Raw genomic sequence first — 21,936 nt, 5'->3', positions numbered from 1 at the left:
AAATAAATGTATGGTAGTGTATTAAATGAATAATCACTAACATACGCCATATTATTTTCAGCTAGAAGCCTAAAAAAGAGAGAAGCAATACGAAAATCGGTGAGAGAAAATTGAGAGAGAGAGAGAGATGGCATCCTTCGACGACGCGGCAGCTCCTCCATTTGACTACGAAGGACACACCAGCTACGCCGATTCCTATTCTGCCTTCTCCTCCGCCGACGCACCGCCCTACTCAGGCTCCGCCTTCTCGCCTGAATACTCGGAATCCGACCAAGTTCCAGTAGACCTGCCAAACTCCTCCGATCCATTCGGATTCGACTCCAATGCTGAGCCTTTCGACCACGACGCTTCGGTTCCGATCTCGAACGGCAACGGCAGCTCGCCGTACGATCTTGGCCAGGACTCCGAGGGCTTATTCACCTCGGACGGACCGATCCTGCCGCCTCCTAATGAGATGCAGGAAGAAGGATTCGCCCTTCGCGAATGGCGGAGGTGAGGTTTCTGCACTTCTGTTCAGTAATTAAGTTGTTGATTTTTTGTTTTCTGCTCGTACACATCGTCGGATCTGCTTCATAGTGCTTCGGTCAAGTTTATTGAAGCTTGTTAATTATCAATTTTACTAATTTGTGGAGATCTATTGCTGGATTTTAGTTCGGTGAAAAGGAGCGGTGAGAGGAAGTACTTATATAATTTAGGGAGATTGTCGGCATAATTGATTTGTATCAATGGATCTTAGAACTTGGACAATCTACTTATTTGATTTGTTAATTGGCATGGGTAAACCTGGATAGTAGGAGTAGTATATTAGTAAATATATACAACCATCCCTATATTTCAGCACATATGTAGATTCAGTTCTCTAAGACTGATTATAGCTCTCTGCAACCTGGTAGTTGCTAGATCAATTGGTTGGGGACTTGAGGTCAATAGGAAGGATCAAGATGTAGTTATTTAGGCAGCTTTGTTTAACATCTCAATCTAGATGAGAACAACCGGATAATTAATTTTCAGAGACACCACGATATCACCTTAATCCTAAACTATATGCTTGTCAACTTGATTTCAATGTTTTACGTGATCAGAGTAGTTCATACGAGCTTAGTAAAGCAAGACATCTATGGTAATCAAAGAATAGGTAGGTGAAGATAAATAAGGATGTTCACATGTTCATGAAGATTGATTTTCTAGGCAGCGACTTGGGTTATATTAAATTAAGTCTTTGGGAGTACCCTGATTTCTTACTAAATTAGTACTAGTATTTAGTGGCGATTCGAGGCGTGGCTGAAATAACTTCGATAGGGGCATTGTTTTCCAAATAGAATTCACTTCGTCAGTATCAGCAAAATACTAAATCGCACTAAAATAACCAAGCTAGAGGCTGACTGAACACTTAATTTCACGAAGTTGCACCTTTTCTTTTATTGATCGTGTTAAGTTAGATTCCTAATTTGTCTCGGTGATAGATATTTATTAGTTTGACATAAAAAGCAGGTCTTTTGTAGCATGTTCCTAACTACTTCCATATCCTTAGTCTTATTTGATGATCCGGTTAGCTCACATAATTGTGTGGTTTTACTTAGTAAAAGTAGAGAGCATGAAAGGTTTGGATTATTAATTGTCTGCGTGAAGAAATATTTTGGGTATAGCATATTTGTGTCATGTGAACAATATGATAATCACAGTGTGTTCAATTTTATGAAAGATCCATCGTTTTGACATGAACATAAATAAATTTGCCTGACTTTAAATTAATTGGATGTTGGTTGTAACTTGTAAGGTTTTGTTTGGTTCAATATTAATTGATGAAATGCTTGCCAAATAAGAGAATGTCTAGTCCGTGAAACCATAAGGCTAGTTTTAAAACTTTTAGAAAATGAGGATACCTTTTATGGCTGTCAATGTAGTAGTATCAAATTTTAGTTTTAATTTTAAGTTCAACAATTTAAATGACAAAGGGTATAAGAATCTGCTGATAATAATTTTTTCCTGATTTTTGTTTGCAGGCTAAACACCATTCGTCTGGAAGAGAAGGAAAAGAAGGAAAAGGAGATGCGGATCCAAATTATTATAGAAGGTGAAGAGTTTATAAAAGCTTTCTATGAGAAGACAAAGCTTAATGTGGAGACTAACAAGAACACTAACAGAGAAAAAGAGAAGGTTTGCGTTTTCATCTTGAAGAATGAAGATCATCACTTAATTTATACTAATATACAACTGCAATCTTTACCCTGATGCTTTATTTACAATTTTGGAAACAGTTATCCCTAGCCAGTCAAGAAAAATTCCACAAAGAGGCTGATAAACACTACTGGAAATCCATAGCAGAGCTCGTCCCTAACGAAGTGGCCCACATCGAGAAGAGAGGAAAGAAGAAGGACCAAGATAAGAAGCCGTCCATCACAGTCGTCCAAGGCCCCAAGCCCGGCAAACCAACTGACCTTTCAAGGATGCGCGGGATATTGATCAAGCTGAAACACAATCCCCCACCACACATGCTTCCACCCCCACCTGCTCCAGCTAAGGATGCGAAAGATAGCAAGGATGGGAAAGGCAAGAAAGATGTAAAGGAAACGAGCGATAAACCAACTTCAGCTAAAGAAGCCGTGGAAGAGTCTGCGCCTAATGGTGCTGCTGGTGCTCAGGCATCGGAAGAACCTGCTGCTGCTCCAACCGAAGACCAGCCAAGTAGCTGATTCTGCTGAGTATTTGAGAGGATGCTCTTTGGCACCGTGAATCCAGAAATTTGTATTTTATATTAAATTTGCAATTTACTAATCCTTATGTTTCCCTTTCTTGAAATTGACGAACCAAGAAAATATGACTGAACCACGCAGTACTGTGTTTTGAGCTTATTACCATAGAACATTCTTGTTTTTGTAGTATAATTGTATGAACATATTTTGTTGTTGTAATCTTTGCTTAATTTCTCTTGTTTTCTCATGATTTGGGTAGCTGTTGATGCTGTAACATGCATTCGAGAAATATATTACCTGTCTCATAAATAGTCCCTTATAAATGAACCAGTTAGTCGTGACCTTTTTGAAGTATGGCTAAACCTGAGCTCCAGCTCGACCCTAAACAGATTCACACTCGGGCTCGTGTAATATATTATCAAAATTTTTGATGAGCTAAAATCGAGCTTGAAAAAGATGTTGCCATGTAACTGACTAGCCAAGCTCAAGCAGGAAGCAGGAGGAAAAGGGTGGCTTAGATAGAGCTCTGAGACATATTTGGCTCTGCTCATTTACAACCCTACTAATAGAGGAACATAAAAAACTTTACTTTACACAGTTTACACACAAATCATCTCCGTTGGTTGAGATTCATCAGATGGTCTACATATCCAATTAGATACCGAATTTGAAGCCCATATACTGGCATATTTTATTTTGTAATAGAGTAGAAACGAATCAACATATATTGGTATTGGGTCACTTTACAAATAAGAAAATGAAGGAGAAGGTGTATTGAAGGAAGTAGAATCCAACCTCATCTTGGGGTCACCTGAGTGATTGTGGAGGCAAAAGAGTTCATCTGATAACTGGTTGAAGCGCCAGATAACTTAACCTTTGCTGATCCACCATTAAGACTTGCTGAATCATCGAAGAAACCCGGAGGTGTGAGTTCATTCACATTGAGTCGAACATTTCTTGAGAGCATCTCTATCACCTGGCTCATCAATGGCCTTCTGCTTGCGGCTGCTTGGGTACAGAAGAGGGCAACTTTCACGTACCTCAGAACCTCCTTCTCCGGAAATTCTTCCAGTTCGGGGTCAACCAGATCCAGCAGTTTCGCTTCTTGATATAGCTCCCATGCCTATGGAGCAATCCGTTGAGAAAGAAAGTATAACAGTCAACAGAAAATATGGAACAACATTAGCTAGCAAAAGTTAAAGTATGAACTGAAGTTGAGAGATCCATGAAGTTCGATCACATGTAAATTGGAATGAATCGCGTACCCATTCAGCTAGCAACTTTTGAGCGCCTCCGTGATCAGCATTCTCCCAAGTTCTGCCACTTACAACTTCGAGTGTAAGAATCCCATAGCTATAGACATCGGCCTTCACTGTCAAACGACCACCTAATGCATATTCAGGAGCAAGGTAACCTCTGTTCAGCACAAACCAAAGGAAGAAGTCAGTCTACCTAAACAAAGGAACATGAATTCTAAAAATGATGACAGCATGTCAGCATCAAAATACCAGTATGAGTGTTAATACAATGTCATGAACAAAACAAAAGGTAGCATTCCAAAGACAAGTTTGTGCCCTAGTTTTTGCATTTGGGAATTGGGAACAGTATGAAATTATACAAAAGGGACGTACGTCGTTCCTGCTATTTTTGTGGTAATGTGGGATATATTGTCCGGGAAAAGTTTAGCCAATCCAAAGTCTCCAATTTTTGGTTGGAAGTCCGCGTCCAAAAGAATATTGCTACCTTTGATGTCTCTATGCACGATGCGAGGCACGAGTTGTTCGTGAAGGAATTCAAGCCCTCTGGCGGTACCCAAGCAGATGGCAGACCTTCTCCCCCAATCAAGTTTTACAGATCTCGTTGGACCTGCAATATTTAAAGCTTAGTACTTTGTATAGCAAAGAAAATTTGAACTGTTTCATTTTTCAAAACCAACATACCACTTACCTAGCAATGCACGATCAATACTGTTATTTACTAAATATTCATACACCAAAATCTGGTCACGTCCATGAACACAGCACCCAAGTAACTGAACTAGGTTCGGGTGTTTGACATTAGAAATAGTCTCAATCTCTGTTAAAAATTCACGCTCTCCCTGCTTTGACTCAGCAGAGAGCATCTTCACTGCAACTACCATTCCATTTTTCAGAATTCCCTAAGCAAAACCAGGAGAGGAGGGAGAAAATGTTAGTAAAATCTAATGATAAGATGAAGCTGAGAACAGTACCTACAAAAAGTAATCACTGGAAATATAATGTTAAGTTGCTGATGAGGAGGAAAGGGAGCTGTAGAATTATGTAATACCTTGTAAACTATACCAAAACCTCCTCGTCCTATTTTGTTACTCATATTGAAGTTGTTTGTTGCTACACGCAATTCATCAAATGAGAAAGTTCTCGTCCTTGTGACGATGATTGCTGTTTAGTGAAAAAATTACAAGCTATAAAGAAAGCAAAAAAAGAGAAAAAAAAATGTAAAGCAAAATAAGGAAAGGAAATAAGGCATCATGATTCATGACTAAAGTGCTCCTTCTTTCAATGTACTACCAATTAATTAGGGTAACAGATACAGTTACAACTAGTTTAGAGTGTGACAATCTTACTATGTTTGCAGATCTAAAAACCCTTGTTCAAATAAGATATTTATGTGGCAACTTTACCAAAGATAAAGATTAATACATCAATAATCTGAATCATCAGCAACCATATTTACGAATGATCACGAGCTCGTGTGTTCAGAATGGTACTTTCTACTGGCATAATGAGAGCACACACCAATAGCACATTGGACCACTGATGACATAATGTAACATGAGATAAAAACATAATCCTGGATTAATCAAGAGCTTTAAAGAGTATAGTAGTATGAATTAATTCCACAAGGACTCCACCAAGCACCTTCTTGATCTTGTTTGGAGTTATGAACGTTTTTGTCGCTAGACTCGCTACTCTTCCGGAGCAAGGATGACGCACCAAAGCATCCACAGCTCATGTTTTCAGTCAGCTACAATTACTCCAGAAAAGCTAATCAAATTGTCTCCACTAGCTATCACCTCGCCTGCTTTTTTGTATTAACATTTCTGCATGGTTCAACTTTTAATACCTGTCCACAATTTTGATGCAATTATAAATTAAAAAAGTAACAGCATACAAGGCACCACAAATCTCAGATTTATTCACCACGAATTTCGCCGGTTTATGCAATCGTAAGTGTTTCAAATATTTTGAATTACCAGAAAAATGATGATGTATGCCGTTGGAAACATGACAATTTTACAGTGATGGTGGAAATGCGAGATTGCTCACTCTCCGATAAGCAAACAGAGAATATCAAACAGGTAGAATTAATTTGAGTGCGAAGTGGAAATAAAAACTCTCGATCGCGTCGTAGAAGACGAGATCATCTACATTCGAGATACACATCATCCAAATCACAATCCAAAGAAAATTTCACAGAATTCCAAACTGCATAATATAAAAAGCAACCAGGAGAGAGAGAGGGACGAATTACACAACCAGTTCAGGTAGGGGGAAAACGAAGATGAACAGTGAGAAATCAATCGGCGCCGAGAACGAAATGCGCGACGGCGAGAGGATCGGATGATGAGATTGAGAGATTGGAAGAGAAGTGTGTGGATGCATAGGCTCCGTGTGGAATGCGAAGAAATAGGAGTCAGTAGTCATGACAAGAGCAAGAGCCTGGCTGGAAGTCCAACCCTTTTATGTGAAATATCGACAGCGATTTGCAGCAGCTTTTGTCTTTTTCCAATTCTCGGATGCTTCTCACACTTGTCAATACTACCTCTATAATTCTTCTGTTTTCAGAATACTCAATTATAACACTTCTAATTAAATTGCGCAAAAATCGAATAAACATCCAAATATATAGACTGATGAAGTACTACTCCGTATGAATATATATACAAATGTGACATGTTACTCCGTCTGTCTTACGATAAGAAAGTTACATTTTGTCATTTTTTATGTCTTATACTAGGAGTTACAAGTACTGTTAGTTTTAGAATGTCCACATTAGGAAGAATATGGTGGAAATGCCATTTTTTTCTTTCACAACCAAAAAAAAGTGTCAATAGCCATAGTGGACACTTTTTGATCATAAATCACATTATTTTTCAATTGTTTGTATATTTTAATTCAATTAGAATAAAAATTATCGAAAGGAGAATAATTGGAAAACAAAATTAAAAAAAAATTGGGCCAAAATATCCGTTGTATTATAGATACGGGAAAATTATACAACAAACATTTTATAAAAAAAATAATTTAAAAACACCGTCACCGTCTACTCGGTGGTGTCATTGGAATCTACCACTTGTTCTCCATCTTCCTCGCTGGCCGTCTACTCGGTGGTGTCATTGGAATCTGCCGCTTGTTCTCCATCTTCCTCGCTGCCGCCGCCGCCGCGTGTAGATATGTGTGGGGTGAAAATGGAGTGGGAGGGAGTAATTATAAAAAATACACGAAATTAAAAAAAAATAAAAATCGGTCGGCGCCACGGCGCACGGGCCCGCAATAGCCCTCCGCGGGCACCACTGTGGCTGTCCACACCCCCCGTCCACACCGAGTACTCGGCTCAGGGTTGTCCGCCCCCGATCACCGCAGCCCTTGTGTCCTCCACTATAGGGAGCCGCGGTGCAGCCGACTCCGCAGCGGCCGTCAGGGCTCCCCTATTGTGGACACTCTTACATTTCACTAAATCACTTCACTCACATTTTATTATAAAACCAATATAAAAAAGTGGGTCATATATTACACTAACTTTTTCAACTTATTATTCTGTACATTCCTTAAAACTCGTGCCCGCAATAAGAGTGACTCTTATTGTGGGATGAAGGGAGTATTAGATATACATACTCCCTCCGTTCCATAGTAATTGAGGCGTTTCTTTTCGGCACGGAGATTAAGAAAAATTGTGTTAGGTGAGTTAAGTAAATGTAGAATAAAGTGGAAAATGAAAAAGGTAGAGAGATGAAGAGAGAAAAAAGTAAGAGAGAGTAAAGTAGGTGTGGAAATATGTGTTGACTTTTACTATGGAACGTACCAAAATATTACTATGGAACGTACCAAAATATTACTATGGAACGTACCAAAATATTAAAATGACTCTAGTACTATGGAACAGAGGGAGTACTTTACATGAGCATCATTTCAGAGCATCCGCAATGGTGCTTAGGCCAGCCATAGGCCAGCCATTCTCTCCTCTGCCACGTCAGCAACACTAAAAAAACCACCTGCCACGTCAGATTTAGGCCAGCCATAGGCCAGCCGCAATAAAAACAATTCAAAATATACTACATTTACGGAATTAAAATTACGATTAAAATACGGAATTAAATTTAGACACGTGTACGTGAAAATTCATTAATTGCATTTAAAAAAGTTACATAGATAAAAAAAAAGTACATGCATAATAAAGAAAAAAATTATCGTCGTGCAGTCCTCCGTGCCCACAACTCTTCAATTATATCCTTTTGGAGTTGAATATGAGCATCCACTTGGCGCATGCTGGCAAATTCCTTGAGTCGGCCGGCTTCATCGAGGGGTACCCCCTGTCGTACACTAGGGGTGGCCGTTCCGTGGCTTGGACCGGCTTCATCGTCACTGACCCAACTAGTCAGTTGTACGCCTTCGTCTTCGACGATCATGTTGTGCAGGATAATGCAGGCGTACATTATCCGGAAACGCATCCGACATCCCACAAACGCGTTGGGCCCTTGATTGCCGCCCATCGAGACTGGAGCACACCAAATGCGCGCTCCACGTCCTTGCGCGCCGACTCCTGTCGTTGCGCAAAGTAGGCCTTCTTTTCATCACTTGTTTGTCGGATCGTCTTCACAAAGACCGGCCACCGAGGGTATATCCCATCCGTCAAGTAGTAGCCCATATCATGCCGGTTGCCATTGGCCACGAATGAGACGGCTGGACCGACGCCCTGGCACTTCTCATTGAAGAGGGGAGACGAGTTCAGGACGTTGAGGTCGTTGTTCGACCCGGCTACCCCAAAATACGCATGCCAGATCCACAGCCGGTAATCAGCTACGGCCTCGAGGATTATTGTGGGGTTCTTTGACTTGTAGCCGGTCGTGTAGGCCCCCTTCCAGGCAGTCGGACAGTTCTTCCACTCCCAATGCATACAGTCTATGCTGCCTAACATCCCGGGGAACCCATGCTTCTCCCCGTGCATCTGCATCAAATTCTGACAATCTTCGGGAGTAGGGCTTCGAAGGTACTGCTCACCGAAAATGCTGATCACGCCCCCACAGAACTCCTTCAGACATTTCAGGGCTGACGACTCACCGATGTGGAGGTACTCATCCCATATGTCTGCCGCGCCTCCGTAGGCCAACTGCCTGATTGCCACCGTGCACTTTTGGATAGGGGTGTGGCCGGGTCTGCCAGCCGCATCGTGCCTGAAGCGGAAACACATATATTGACGCTCCAATGCCCTAACGATGCGCATAAACAACTCCCTGCGCATTCTGAAACGCCGCCGGAACATGTTGGCGGGAAACCGCGGGTACTCTGCAAAGTAGTCCTCGTACATCCGCTGATGTGCAGCTACGTGATCCCGATCAATCACTGCTCGGTGGTGGACAACTCGTGGAGGGCGAGGTATCGCCTGCTGTTCCACCATACGCATGTACCGCTCCATCCCGCGGTTCATGTAGGCCTCCATAGCCTCGTTCATCCTCCGTTCGTACTCCTCAGGATCCCCACCACTACCGCTACCGCTACCACCTGCGTGATCCATCGCTCGATGATGCTCTTGAACAGAAAGTTAGAGAGAGAGAAAACCTGTTAAAACAAGTGGTGCAAATGAAAATGAAACGAAAATCGCGTTTATATATGATTTTAAAAAAAAAAAAAAAAAAAAACGAAAATCGGCGTTGGCCGATCGCTGGCCGATCGGGCCTCCACAATGGCGGCTAGCCGATCGGCTAGCGTTTCGGCCAGCGACGAGCGATCGGCGAGCCCACGCCGATCCGCTCGCCAATTTTGCGCTGGCCGACTGCAATGGTTCGGCTAGCCGATCGGCCAGCGCGACGAATCGGCTAGCCGGTCGCTAGCCGACCATTGCGGATGCTCTTATGCATGTTTAACGTTGTTACTTTTTTATATGTATTTAGTTTAGTTTGACTTTAATATATAAAAATAATAATATTAATATTTTAATTTTGCAAAATTTATAAAAAAAAATAATATTTGATTTGTTATTTTATTCATTTACTTAAGGTTAAAGAGAAAACGAACAAATCGAGCTTTGATTTTTATGAATTTTATAAAATTAAAATTGTCAACAACATTTTTTAATGTATAAAATCAAACAAAAGATGGAGTATAAAATAAAAACAAACAATGTCAAAATACCAAAATATAGCAATGTAGCCATAATCATGTTAAACAAAAACAAAATATAATCAAAATTGTTCTAGACTACTTTCTGAAACCATGCAAAATTATAGTATGTCAACGTAATAAATAACATTCTACATTACTCTCTCCAACCCCAAAAAGTATGAACTACTATTTCTTTTTTCGTCTGTCCCTAAAGGGTATGAACTTTCTAATTTTGAAATATTCAAACAACGTATCATCCCTACACATCATTTTATTTACAACTTATATCATATTACAATTACCATTAATACTCATATGATTACAATAATGTGGACTTCACTCTCCACTAATTTCCAATAGCCTTTCTCTCTCTCCTACTTCTCCTCTTATTTGTCACTCCCTCCGTCCCCGATTAGGAGTCACACTTTGACCGGGCATGGGTTTTAAGAAATGTAAAGAAAAGTTGGTTGAAAAAGTTAGTGGAATGTGAGACCCATTGTTTTATATTGGTTTTATAATAAAATGTGAGTGAATTAAGTTAGTGGAACGTGGGACCTACTTACTATTTATGGTAAAAATGAAGTGTGACTCTTAATTAGGAACGGACCAAAATGGAAAAGTGTGACTCTTAATCCGAGACGGAATGAGTAAAATTCATGTCAAATTCATTATTTATATTTTTTTAGGGATAGAGATAATATTAATATGAGGCAAGACATTATATAGTCAATTACTCCATTATGAGTCATTTAATTAGCGTACTTCAAGCCTTCCTCAACAAACAAGTCAACAGAATAAAGAAATTCTACACCAGAATACATAACAAGGAACTGTAGTATGATATTCTCTGACATAAATAATCCTCACCAGAAGACAAATGAAAATTTAGCATTTAACACTCTCGAATAAGAGTTTTATCCGTGCATTTTTCTATTATACTCCATCCATGTAAAAAAAATAGATCACTTTATATATGGCACGGGTTTTAATGTAGAATTGATAAAGTAAAAGAGAGGAGGAGAAAAAGTAGGTAAAGTAAGAAAGATTGAGAGAAAAAGTGAGTAAAGTATGAGAGAGGGAAGAAAAAGTGGAAAAAATATGAGAAATAAACTTTCTATTTTTAGAAATGGGACTATTTTTTGTGGACGTCCCAAAATGACAAAATGAGTCTATTTTTTTTGGACGGAGGAGGGAGTATTCAATATCATACTTTTATTTAATTAATATAATAGAGTCAAGCATGCAAGTTCCACTTTAAACTTTCTTTATTAGTTTATTCAAAAAATGCAAAAAAGAGTCGAACAGTATAAAATATAGACAACTACTAGTTTTTTTTTAATAAATACTATAGGATTATTCTATTAGGTTTACCAAAAGAAATAACTACTCCTTCCTTATGCCAATAAATATTACTTCCTCCGTTCCACTTTAAGAGCCTCATTTGAATTATATTATTATTTATGGAATATTCTAAGCGGAACTCTTAAAGTGAGACACCTATAAATGGTAAATCGGGATTTCTAAAGTGGGACGGAGGGAGTAGTATTTTGCTATTTTCGTCTATATATCAATAAATATCTCATTTATTTTTTTACTACTTTTGGTAATGGACATCATATTTTTCTAACTTTATTTCACTCACATTTCGATATAAAATCAATATATAGAAGTATGACTCACCTTCCACTAATATTTTCCATTCACTTTCTATTACATATTTCTTAAAACTCGTGTCTAGTCAAAATTAGTCTTGTAATGGCGGACGGAAGGGGTAAAATACTAGGTTACCTTAATTTAAGTTATTTAAAAGAAAAACAAGAAAAGGTGAAGAAAAATATGAACAAAACAAAAAACAAGAAAAGAAAAAGAAAATAGAATAAAAAGTATGCAAACGCCCTCTTAACTTTACGAAACGATCCCATCACTAAGATAGCCATAGAACTTTAGATTAGGTAGGAGTATATGTTGATTTTAATACTGAACTTTAGATGTTTTTACAATATATTTTTAATTAGTAAATTCAATAATAATTTAATACTAACACTTTGTAAATTTATTTGTAACTTGGGATATTTTATTTTAAAATAAAATAAATGAAAGGACAAGGGATGAAATTGAATCGACAAGAAATGGACATCGAAGGTTTGCCCACGGCAAAGGAAATATGCATTGACTTAAGTCTTCTTGATTATGATATCACTTGAATTTATTATTTGGATGAAAATGGTGGATGTTAATATGTTATATAGGGTTTCTAAATTCTAATGTCTCGTATCCTGAGATATATCTCATGATACATTAATTATGCCATAACACAACACACAAAATCAAAGTAAGTATTATAAGTTTTGAGTATATTTTAATCTTATTGTTTAAAACAACTGAGCTATAATTTGTGGAAAAAAATAATATTATCATTTTTAACAATCAAATATAATCGCTGTATAAATTATAGTGAATATAATAGATATATTTACATTGTTAGAGTGTGACTAAAGTTCTCTAAATGACAAATTTCTGTAAACGTATCAAATTGAAGAATCGAGTAATTCATCCACGTTGTATAAAATTTGTCACTTTTTATTTTTATTATTTTTATTAATGGACTCTATATTCTATTAACTCATTTTCACTTATTTTTTAAAACTCGTATCGAGCTAAACAATGACAAATTATTAAGGATGGAGAGAGTAAACTTTTTTACTATGTGGAGTATGTAATGAAGTACTACTACAAATTCCATCCGTTTTACAGTAATGGAGTCATTTCCCTTTTTTTTAGTAACAACCAACACATTTCTTCTTACCTACTTTTCATTCTCTCGTACTTTATTCTCTCTACTTTTTATATCTTTTTTATTTAGAATGAGCTACAAAATTAGTCCTATGTATAGTTAATCGAACGTTGGAGGTACTCATATTTCAAAAAAATGCACCAAACGCCACTACGTATGGGTATAATATCATTTGAAGTCATTTTTTTGCTATTTACGGTCTTTCATGCCATGTTCATCCTCAATTTATTTCCAAAATGCCACTTCAAGGGCATTAATGTCATTCCATTATTTCACATATTCCTAGTATAAATTTGTTTTAAGTGTGTGGGGAAAATAATTTTTATATATTATTAGTATATTTTAATCTTTATTAGTATTTCTTAAGAAAATAATTGGAGAATAAAATATACTCCCTCCGTCCCACTTTAGGAGTCCCGATTAAGTTCGGCACGAGTTTTAAGAAATGTAAAGGAAAGTTGGTGAAAAAAGATAGTGGAATGTGGGTCCTACTTTATTATAATAGTTTTATAATAAAATGTGAGTGGAAAAAAGTTAGTGAAATGTGAGACCTAATACCATTTATGGAATATTGCAACCGAGACTCCTAAAGTGGGACACCCAAAAATGGTAAACCGGGACTCTTAAAGTGGGACGGAGGGAGTATTTAATACCATTAAAACAATCTATTATAATATGTGTATTATAATTTCTAGTATTTATAATTTATTGGTATTATGTTTATATAAAAACTAATAGTTTAATAATTTATTTTACAATATTTTTAAAATTTAAATTTATTTATATTAATGAAATGTAATGATGAAATATTGGAAAGAGTAAAGGCCACAAATGGTCCTCAACATATGGCTGTTTTACCAATTTGGTCCCGAACATTATCTTTTTGATTATTTGGTCCCTCACAAATTAACTCTGGCCCGAATTGGTCCCAACTTGACGGAACCGTCAATAATAGACGGCGAAGCTCTGCCAACCCCCTCGCCCGCCACCACGACCGCCTCCCCGTCACCCCCTTCTACGACGCCGACGCCGCCCGCCGACGCAGCCCGTCTCCCCCTTCTACGACGCCCGCCGCCACGACTGCGCCAAAAGCACTCGCTTCTTTCTCTATCTTAGATATATAAGCAATTGGGTCGGCGAATTCAGTATCAGTGGGGTAAAATTCAGGCTCCAAAGGCAACCTCTCCAGCCATTTGGGTATTTCAACATTCTTCATTTCAGTAACCTAAAGCTCATAACCCCCAATTTTGAAATCTTCCCACCACTTGCACTCCAACACCAAGTAATAAGCTACTGCACTACAATATACAAGAAGAAACTACTAAACTACTGCACTCCAACACCAAGTAATAAGCTACTGCTCTCGGCGTCGCAAGTGGCGCAGATAGCGGCGGCGTCGGTGGGCGTCGCAGGTGGCGTGGTCGTGGCGGCGGCGGCGTCGTAGAAGGGGGAGACGAGGAGACGGTCGTGGCGGCGGGCGAGGGGGTTGGCAGAGCTTCGCCGTCTATTATTGATGGTTCCGTCAAGTTGGGACCAATTCGGGTCAGAGTTCATTTGTGAGAGACCAAATAATAAAAAAGATAATGTTCAGGACCAAATTGGTAAAACAGTCATATGTTAGGGACCATTTGTGACCTTAACTCTATTGGAAAGGCCATTTTGGAAAAAAAAAAAGGGGTGAGAAGGGCATGGAAGACCATAAATAATAAAAAGGTACCTTCAAATTATATTATACCCATACATAAAGGCGTCTGGTGCATTTTTTGAAATATTTGTAACTCCAGCGTTTGATTAGCCATACATACATAGAGGCTAATTTTTAGTTCACTTTTATACTCCATTTAATACTACATTATGCACGTTTTTCTTAATTTTCGTGCCAGAAAGAAATGCCTCCACTATGGATCTACAAATTCCAAAAATAAAAAAGAGAAGCCATAAAGCGGGTGAAGAATAAGCACGCTTTCTAGTCAACAGTCTACTCGGACCATTTCTTCTTGTCCTCCGCTTCTACACTGCTTCCGACTATCATTAAACGCAGCTCCGGTAACTCAACGTACAAAATCCGATGAGTAGCGGCAGCAGCGGAGGCGCCGGAGGGCAGCCGGCGGCGCACTCATTGGCGTTCAGAGTGATGCGTCTTTGCCGCCCGACGCTCCACGTGGACAATTCCCCTCTCAAATTCGACCCCTGCGATCTCCTCTTTGGCGAGGACCTCTTCGACGATCCAATCGCGGCGTCGCACCTTCCTCGCCTCCTCGGCGGTCAATCGAGCGCCGCGGCCGTAGATCCAGCCGACCTCAGCTACCGCGGCAGATTCCTCCTTCAGCAACCCACCGATTCGCTCGGCCTCCCCGGCCTCCTCGTTCTCCCCCAAGCCTTTGGGTATTTACACGCATACACATGCTTTTATATCTGTTTATGCCGTTGGTTATTTGCCGGTTCAGGTTGTGCATTTTGTCTGGGACACGAATAGTTAATGCTCTCTTCCTCAGCACTTGATTGCTGGATTTATGCAATTATCTGTTTGTAATTTTTCGTCTTTTTGTTTCCTCTTTGTTGAAATTAGGGCGATATATTTGGGGGAGACGTTCTGCAGTTATATAAGCATCAACAACAGTTCCAATTTTGAAGTCCGAGACGTTGTGATTAAGGTGAATATCACATTCATTTGATACTACATTGTGAATTTTTATCTGAATACGTTTGGCTCGGGAATCGCTTTTGAGTGGTTCAGATCATGCATAATGGTTTGTGAATTTTGGCCTTTGTCGTCTGGAGACACTAGAGTTGAGTTGAACTTTGAGGACATTGATCTGTTGAATTATGCTCTCACACACACAAAAGCTGTATACTTTTATGTATTTACGTTCATATATTTAGAGAAATAGAGAGATGATTCTTTATAATTCAATTATATTTCAATTATTTAGCATGCTATGACAATTATGTACTCCATAGGAGTTCTTCTTGAATTAGTTATCTTCCTTTCACCTTGAATAAAAATTTCAAGTTGCAACTTCATTATGTAGACTGTAGGTTCATAGATCACTTTGCCAGTAATTTTTGAGTTTAAATTACGATGACTGGAGTAGTCAGTCTCTACAGTTCAGTGCTGTGTGTGTATTTCAAGTCCAGGTTAGAGATGTATTTTCCCACTACTTTTGGTTTGTTGTACTAATCAGTTAATGGAATTTCCCTGAGTTGAGAGTGTGTTCTCCTCTTAATTTGTGTCAATATTCACTTTATGTTGCACTCTTTGCTATGCAAGTCGAAAAAATATAGGAATTAGAAAAGACAGCCGGTAGAAAGCACACAGGCAAACCAATAAAGTTACATAGAGGGATATATGAATGAGAGAAGCAAATCCATGATTAATTATTTGTAGGATTATAAACATAAGCTGGCTTGTTTTGGGGATGCCAATCTCCTTTTCCATCTTATGTGCCGACTGCAATTGAGGATCCGTAATTTTAACTTCAATATGGTTGACAATAGGCTGAAATTCAAACAGAAAGACAAAGATTACTGCTGTTGGATACATCAAAATCACCTGTTGAATCAATACGTGCTGGTGGCCGTTATGATTTCATTGTGGAACATGATGTCAAAGAGCTGGGTGCGCACACGTAAGCTCACTTGGAAAAAGAGCATCAGGAATAATTTTGATTAAATGTTATGTGCTTTGATAGTTTTTGTTCTGTATTGCATGATGTTTTTCTTGCATCAACAGATTGGTGTGTACAGCACTTTATACCGATGGTGACAATGAGAGGAAGTATCTCCCCCAATTTTTCAAGTTTATGGTTTCAAACCCCCTCTCAGTCCGAACTAAGGTACTCCTTGGTGAAGTTTCTCATGCCATGTAATTGTCATGTCTAAAGGATTCCTTCATTCTCTGTTCTTCCTATTTCATGAACTGTCTGTAGTGGTTCCTTCAAACAAAGATTCAGTGCTTGAAATTAAGCTATTGAAACCTTAACCATTAAACACCTTGAAGCACACACATGGCTATATAAGAATGAAACTACCTAGTCTGGGGTTTCAATAGATCCATAAGGCTTGAAGTGAGAACTCTCTTCAATTAAAAATTTAGCTGCTTGGTGGTGAAATATAAGCGCGATATGAGAACTGACTGAAGTGACATTTGTTGGAACTTGGAAGTGAAAATGGAAAAGCAAGGCGAACTTGCTTGAAATTTCTGAAGATTGTTGATAAATTATCTTCTGTTCTCCATATATTTCGTATTAGTGGAGTAGTATGTTTGGTTTCATGGTTTGATCATTAGTCCAGTTCCGCATACACTACTCTTAGTTCCTATTTCATGTCACACCACCATATTTGTTAGATTTTGTCAATGTAATAGTTAATCTCCTATTCTTGCAGGTTCGCAATGTGAAGGTACGTCAGGACTGGTTAAAGCTTTTGATTTTAGTTTGGATCTTCCGAAGTCATTATGATTGTGGAGAAATATGCATCTTCAGGATAATGCAGAATCTGCAGTTGTTTTATAGATATTAGGATATGGTTAGATGGGTGTCCGTAGTCCACATTACTATCATGTTAGTGTCCTTTGTGACAATGGGTCATTACAGAGGTTACCATGAGATTCAGTTTGTACCCAAGTAACCCAGCTACATGTAATATGCTATTTGGTTAGCATATAGGGTTCGCACAACACTGATGGAGGTCCTGTAAAATTTTAGTCATAATTTACCAGCTTTCTGATCTTCAGACTGTTAGTAATGGTGCTGCAACAGTTATCAGGTTATGCTGATGAAAAGCAATTTGAGGCCTGTCTCTTCTGTGAATATACTTTATTCATTAAACAAGCTTTCCTATTTTGTGATGATCAAGTCCATCTTCTCTCAGGACACAACATTTCTGGAAGCCTGTATAGAAAACCATACGAAATCTGACCTTTACATGGATCAAGTTGAGTTTGAGCCGGCACAATATTGGAATGCAACAGTCCTCAGAGCTGAATATCATTCTTCAGAGCCTAGCTCAGTACTGAGGTGGTTCGGATAGATCTTTTCATTAGTGAACAGTCAATGTTTTCTTTTTGAACATTTTGTCTTTAACTTGTCTTACTTGGTATAGGTAGTCTTCTCTGCATAATCGTTAGCTTCTATTTTGCTTATACAGTGAGACTTTTAAGGAACCCATTCTCATCAAATCCGGAGGAGGAATCTATAATTATCTCTACCAATTAAAATTCTCATCACCTGATAATACACAATTTAAAGCTGAGAGCAGCAAGATTCTTGGCAAGCTTCAGATAACATGGCGTACAAATTTGGGTGAGCCAGGTCGCTTGCAAACTCAACATATACTTGGTAATGTAAGTTGATTTTCTCCCTTCAGCTTCTCATTAAAATTTTGGCCTGCATTAACGCTTCCTATTGTCGACAACTAGGATAGTGTATCAAAGAAAAATCTTGTGATTTTAGTTTTAACTCTATGCTGATTGCTGGTGTGAGCATCACGAAAAACTAAACTTAACATGATGGTATCCTCTTTGTAATTGCCGTTCAGTTTGGATGTTACGAACTGGTATCATTAAAACCTGTACCATTAAGTAGATCACATGTGGAAGGAGTCAATTACTCATTTGCATTGTCACCTCACCTCAATATTATTATGATTGCATTCAATTCCCTTTGCAGCCTGTTACCCGGAAGGACATTGAGTTGCATGCAGTGGAGATGCCATCTGTGATTATGTTGGAGAAATCGTTCCTGGTAAATCCAAGATCAGTGAGATTGTATCATATGGCTTCAATTTTTTTAATCTATAATTTCAACTGTATCATGGTGGTACCTGTAAAATGATCGTGGTCATTTCATGGCACTATTAATTGATATTTTGGTCCTGCCCTAAGTTGCTTTTATTTTCAAAAAGTTGACTAACGTGTATATTTATTACTGCTTGAAAGTTGTATATATTTCCATTTCCTGCTGAATCTTCCACTGTTGTCTGCTTCTCTATAAGTGTATTCCATTAGCTTAGGTGCCGGATAGACATCCACATATGAATCGTCTGTTAAATGGTTTTATGGTTATGAATGCTTACATAGGATATCAAGCATATATAATCCAAGATCGAAAAACATTGTAATATGTAGGAAAATACTGATTTCTTAAACCATGAAGGCAGAACCAAAATATGAGAAATGTGTTGGTTATTTTATGCATTTATAAATTACTCCTATGTGTCTTAAAGTTGACAATTTTTATTTTCTGTAGGTGGGTTTGAATCTCATAAATTTGACAGATCGTGTATTGGGGCCGTTTCAAGTATGGGTATCAGAAGGTGGTTCACCTGATGAGAAGGCTGTTGTGGTCAATGGTCTTCAGACAATGGTAACCTATCCAAAATATACCTTAATAACCACTTTCACTAGATATATGTCATTTGATGGAGAACCGGAGACATACATAAAACTATCAATGCTGCATTTATGACATGACGTTGGTTTATATATTCTCAAATGCCTTATATATTTACTATGGCATATTCCATCCTAACTTTGGAAATTTACTCGTCTGGATAATGGAAGCTTTGTTGAACACTATTAAAATCTTAGAACCTTTTCTACATATGAAAAGCGGCAATATTTTTTTAACAGATTTTTCGTAAACTTGTTGCAGACTCTTGGAGAGGTACAACCACATAGCTCGTTAAAGTTTCAGTTGGTAAGTTCTTTGGCCGGTTTTAACATCTTACTGCATATTATCATGCAAGGGCTTGTACTTAGAATCTTTCCTATGGGGAAATCATGTTGTTAGCTGATACCAAAGGTATTGTTACTTATATTTCCAACCCTGGTAAAAGTAGCAACATTAAAATAATTCTATCTCCAAGAGAAAATGAGGTTAGTCTAGTTTGGAGAGTGATTAGTATGGTGGGCTTTCTTGTGTTCCTTTTTATCCGTAAAGTTTAATTCGAGTGACATTCTTAAGAGATTTTTAGCATGCTGGACACTGGGTTATGTTTGAGCTTTGTGTTTATCTCTGAACTTTTTCTATGCAGAATTTGATTGCTGTCAAGCATGGGATACAGAAAATCAGTGGCATTACAGTGTATGACACAGTAGAGAAGAAGACTTATGAATCACTCTTCGAAATGGAGGTTAGTTGGTTCAAAGAAGACCTGCTATACTATATGTTTATGTAGATATTTACTAGGAGACCCAGATGTGCCTGGTCATTTTTAGTGTCTTCAAAGATTGTTTCAATTGTTGGCTTGAACATCTTAAAGCAAACTAAGAATTATGCATGTTCTCTACTGGCATTTATTTTATACTCATCACACATTCATTTTTATCAAGACTAGTAATTTCATAGTAGTAATTATTAAAATCCTAGTAGTACATAATATAGGAGGTTTTAAGATGAATTTAGCTTACTGCATTCTTGTCTGATTTGTTGAGGCCAACTTCACTTCCTGTTTACTATGCGTTCATTTTGTATTAAGTTATCCGTAACCATGAGCTCTTGACCTTGCAATCTGCAGATATACGTTGACTTGGAGTGAGTGGTTAACTGGTCAAGACTCTGACCGCCATAATATTTTGAGGTTGGTTTGTGATCTGTTGCGAGAACTTTTCCAAGAGAACTTAATTACTGCATTTGAACGAGACAGAATGGCAGCAACTGAACTTTTTTTGTGTCCCTGCAATGGAACTAGCTTGCAAGAACAGTTGAAGAATCAGATAGATTGCTTTCTCTACAGCGCGTAACATTTCATACTTCATCTCATGGGCATCAGTTTTTTCGTGAAGATGTTGTAAAATATAATTTTAATAATTTTAGCATATAATTATATCTCTTCCTATTCATCCTCGCTGGACTAGTTTTTTCCAAATGTTTATATTGCTGGTCAATGTTATTCCCTACAGTTTTTACCTTCACATGAATTCTTCTTTAGAGCTGCACTTCCATTTTCAGTTGTCTATGGGTACAAATATGTACTACTACTAGCTTTGATTTGAATCTTACTAATTAGCCTGGGTGCAGCTCCCCAGCCTCATGTGCCTCCAGTGCAAGACACCCGGGCAGGTGGTGTCACTCCTTGAGTGAGATGATTCCCAAACGAATTCAGCCTAGATTTGATGTGTCTTGAAGACATTATAATTACTCGCGTTGGAGGAGTAGCTGGGTTGTCCATCGTCGAAAATAGCTCTGGAACGTCGATGGGCGGCAGTTTGACAACCTACACTTGCTCTGATGCAGCAGATTTTTTACTGCAGCTTGGGACTTCTACTGAACAGTTGGCGTGCAGAATCGCTCACACACTGGATTGAGCAGAATTCATCCTGGAGTTCCTCCGGATAGGTTAAGGAGCGGCTTAACAAATCATAGTGACAGGAACTCAAACCATACAACCGTGGGCACAACACCTCTTCAAACACCCTAAATGGTAATGTTTCTTGAAGTAGTGAACTCAAGTCCCTCTTCTTGCGTCTTCTATAGCTTCGAGGCAATATTGGGATCACATCACTTTCACATATCCTCAATCATCAACTCCTTTTCATCATTTTTCTTCAAAATCAACCAAATTGATCTTAGAGAAATGGACTCAAACAAATAGTTCGTCATGCTAACAAGAAGGCAAGAACATACACTAACAAGAAGACTAGAACATACAAATCGGAGTCATACTTCAACAGATTCAGAAGTTCGAAGTTTGTCCAATGGAACAACATACGGAAAACTAAGATAAAGCTATTGAATGTTCAAGTAGGTAAAACAAATTACAAAAATGGCACTAAAGAATGGAGAATAGAGTAAACTAAAAGATGCAGATCGTTACAAACTTTTTATGATCAAGGCAAATATCAATGCATAACACATTTTTTTTATGACAGATGCAAATCACTTCAACCATTCCATGCTTATGGCAAATTTATAAAAAGACGTAACTTAATGCAACACATATTAGTTTTAGTTATGCAATTTTAGTTTCGATTATTCAATTTCATATATGTAAATTCAGAAATGCAAACACAAATCCTTTAAAAATAAAACATAAAAGCGTAAATATGGGGCAAGTTACAAACTCCAAAGACACAAGCTAGTCGATG

At 38.2% G+C, this 21,936-nt stretch overlaps 3 protein-coding genes across 4 annotated transcripts; 2 read left to right on the top strand and 1 right to left on the bottom strand.

Annotated features, from left to right (window-relative positions):
- Positions 1 to 43: 43 nt before the first annotated feature.
- Positions 44 to 2,923, top strand: LOC125196121 (clathrin light chain 2-like). Its single transcript, XM_048094501.2, has 3 exons — positions 44 to 492; positions 2,004 to 2,157; positions 2,259 to 2,923. The coding sequence occupies exons 1-3, from the start codon at positions 128 to 130 to the stop codon at positions 2,691 to 2,693; spliced, it is 954 nt and encodes a 317-aa protein (XP_047950458.2). The 5' UTR covers positions 44 to 127; the 3' UTR covers positions 2,694 to 2,923.
- A 333-nt stretch (positions 2,924 to 3,256) lies between these two features.
- LOC125193109 (cold-responsive protein kinase 1-like) lies at positions 3,257 to 6,501 on the bottom strand. 2 transcript variants are annotated; one of them, XM_048090851.2, is made up of 7 exons: positions 6,212 to 6,499; positions 5,594 to 5,798; positions 5,001 to 5,113; positions 4,641 to 4,851; positions 4,325 to 4,559; positions 3,959 to 4,109; positions 3,257 to 3,816 (listed from the first exon to the last, which is right to left on the bottom strand). In XM_048090851.2, the coding sequence occupies exons 2-7, from the start codon at positions 5,685 to 5,687 to the stop codon at positions 3,490 to 3,492; spliced, it is 1,131 nt and encodes a 376-aa protein (XP_047946808.1). In that variant the 5' UTR covers positions 5,688 to 5,798; positions 6,212 to 6,499; the 3' UTR covers positions 3,257 to 3,489. The 2 variants fall into 2 exon arrangements, with proteins under 2 accessions (XP_047946808.1, XP_088925873.1); XM_089069747.1 differs by lacking the exon at positions 5,001 to 5,113 and having other exon boundaries at positions 5,594 to 5,775; positions 6,212 to 6,501.
- An 8,313-nt stretch (positions 6,502 to 14,814) lies between these two features.
- LOC125196770 (trafficking protein particle complex subunit-like protein) lies at positions 14,815 to 20,691 on the top strand. The gene is made up of 12 exons (XM_048095390.2): positions 14,815 to 15,233; positions 15,418 to 15,502; positions 16,347 to 16,477; positions 16,582 to 16,684; positions 17,235 to 17,249; positions 17,721 to 17,866; positions 17,997 to 18,192; positions 18,518 to 18,592; positions 19,097 to 19,213; positions 19,502 to 19,546; positions 19,884 to 19,982; positions 20,367 to 20,691. Exons 1-12 carry the CDS (start codon positions 14,917 to 14,919, stop codon positions 20,385 to 20,387), a joined length of 1,350 nt encoding a protein of 449 aa, XP_047951347.1. The 5' UTR covers positions 14,815 to 14,916; the 3' UTR covers positions 20,388 to 20,691.
- Positions 20,692 to 21,936: the final 1,245 nt, after the last annotated feature.

This window comes from Salvia hispanica, chromosome 4 (genome assembly GCF_029641045.1).
Source record: "Salvia hispanica isolate PSC_SH4W2 chromosome 4, Shi_PSC_v1, whole genome shotgun sequence".
Lineage (NCBI taxonomy): Eukaryota > Viridiplantae > Streptophyta > Magnoliopsida > Lamiales > Lamiaceae > Salvia > Salvia hispanica.
This window is presented reverse-complemented; position numbering and strand designations above follow the sequence as displayed.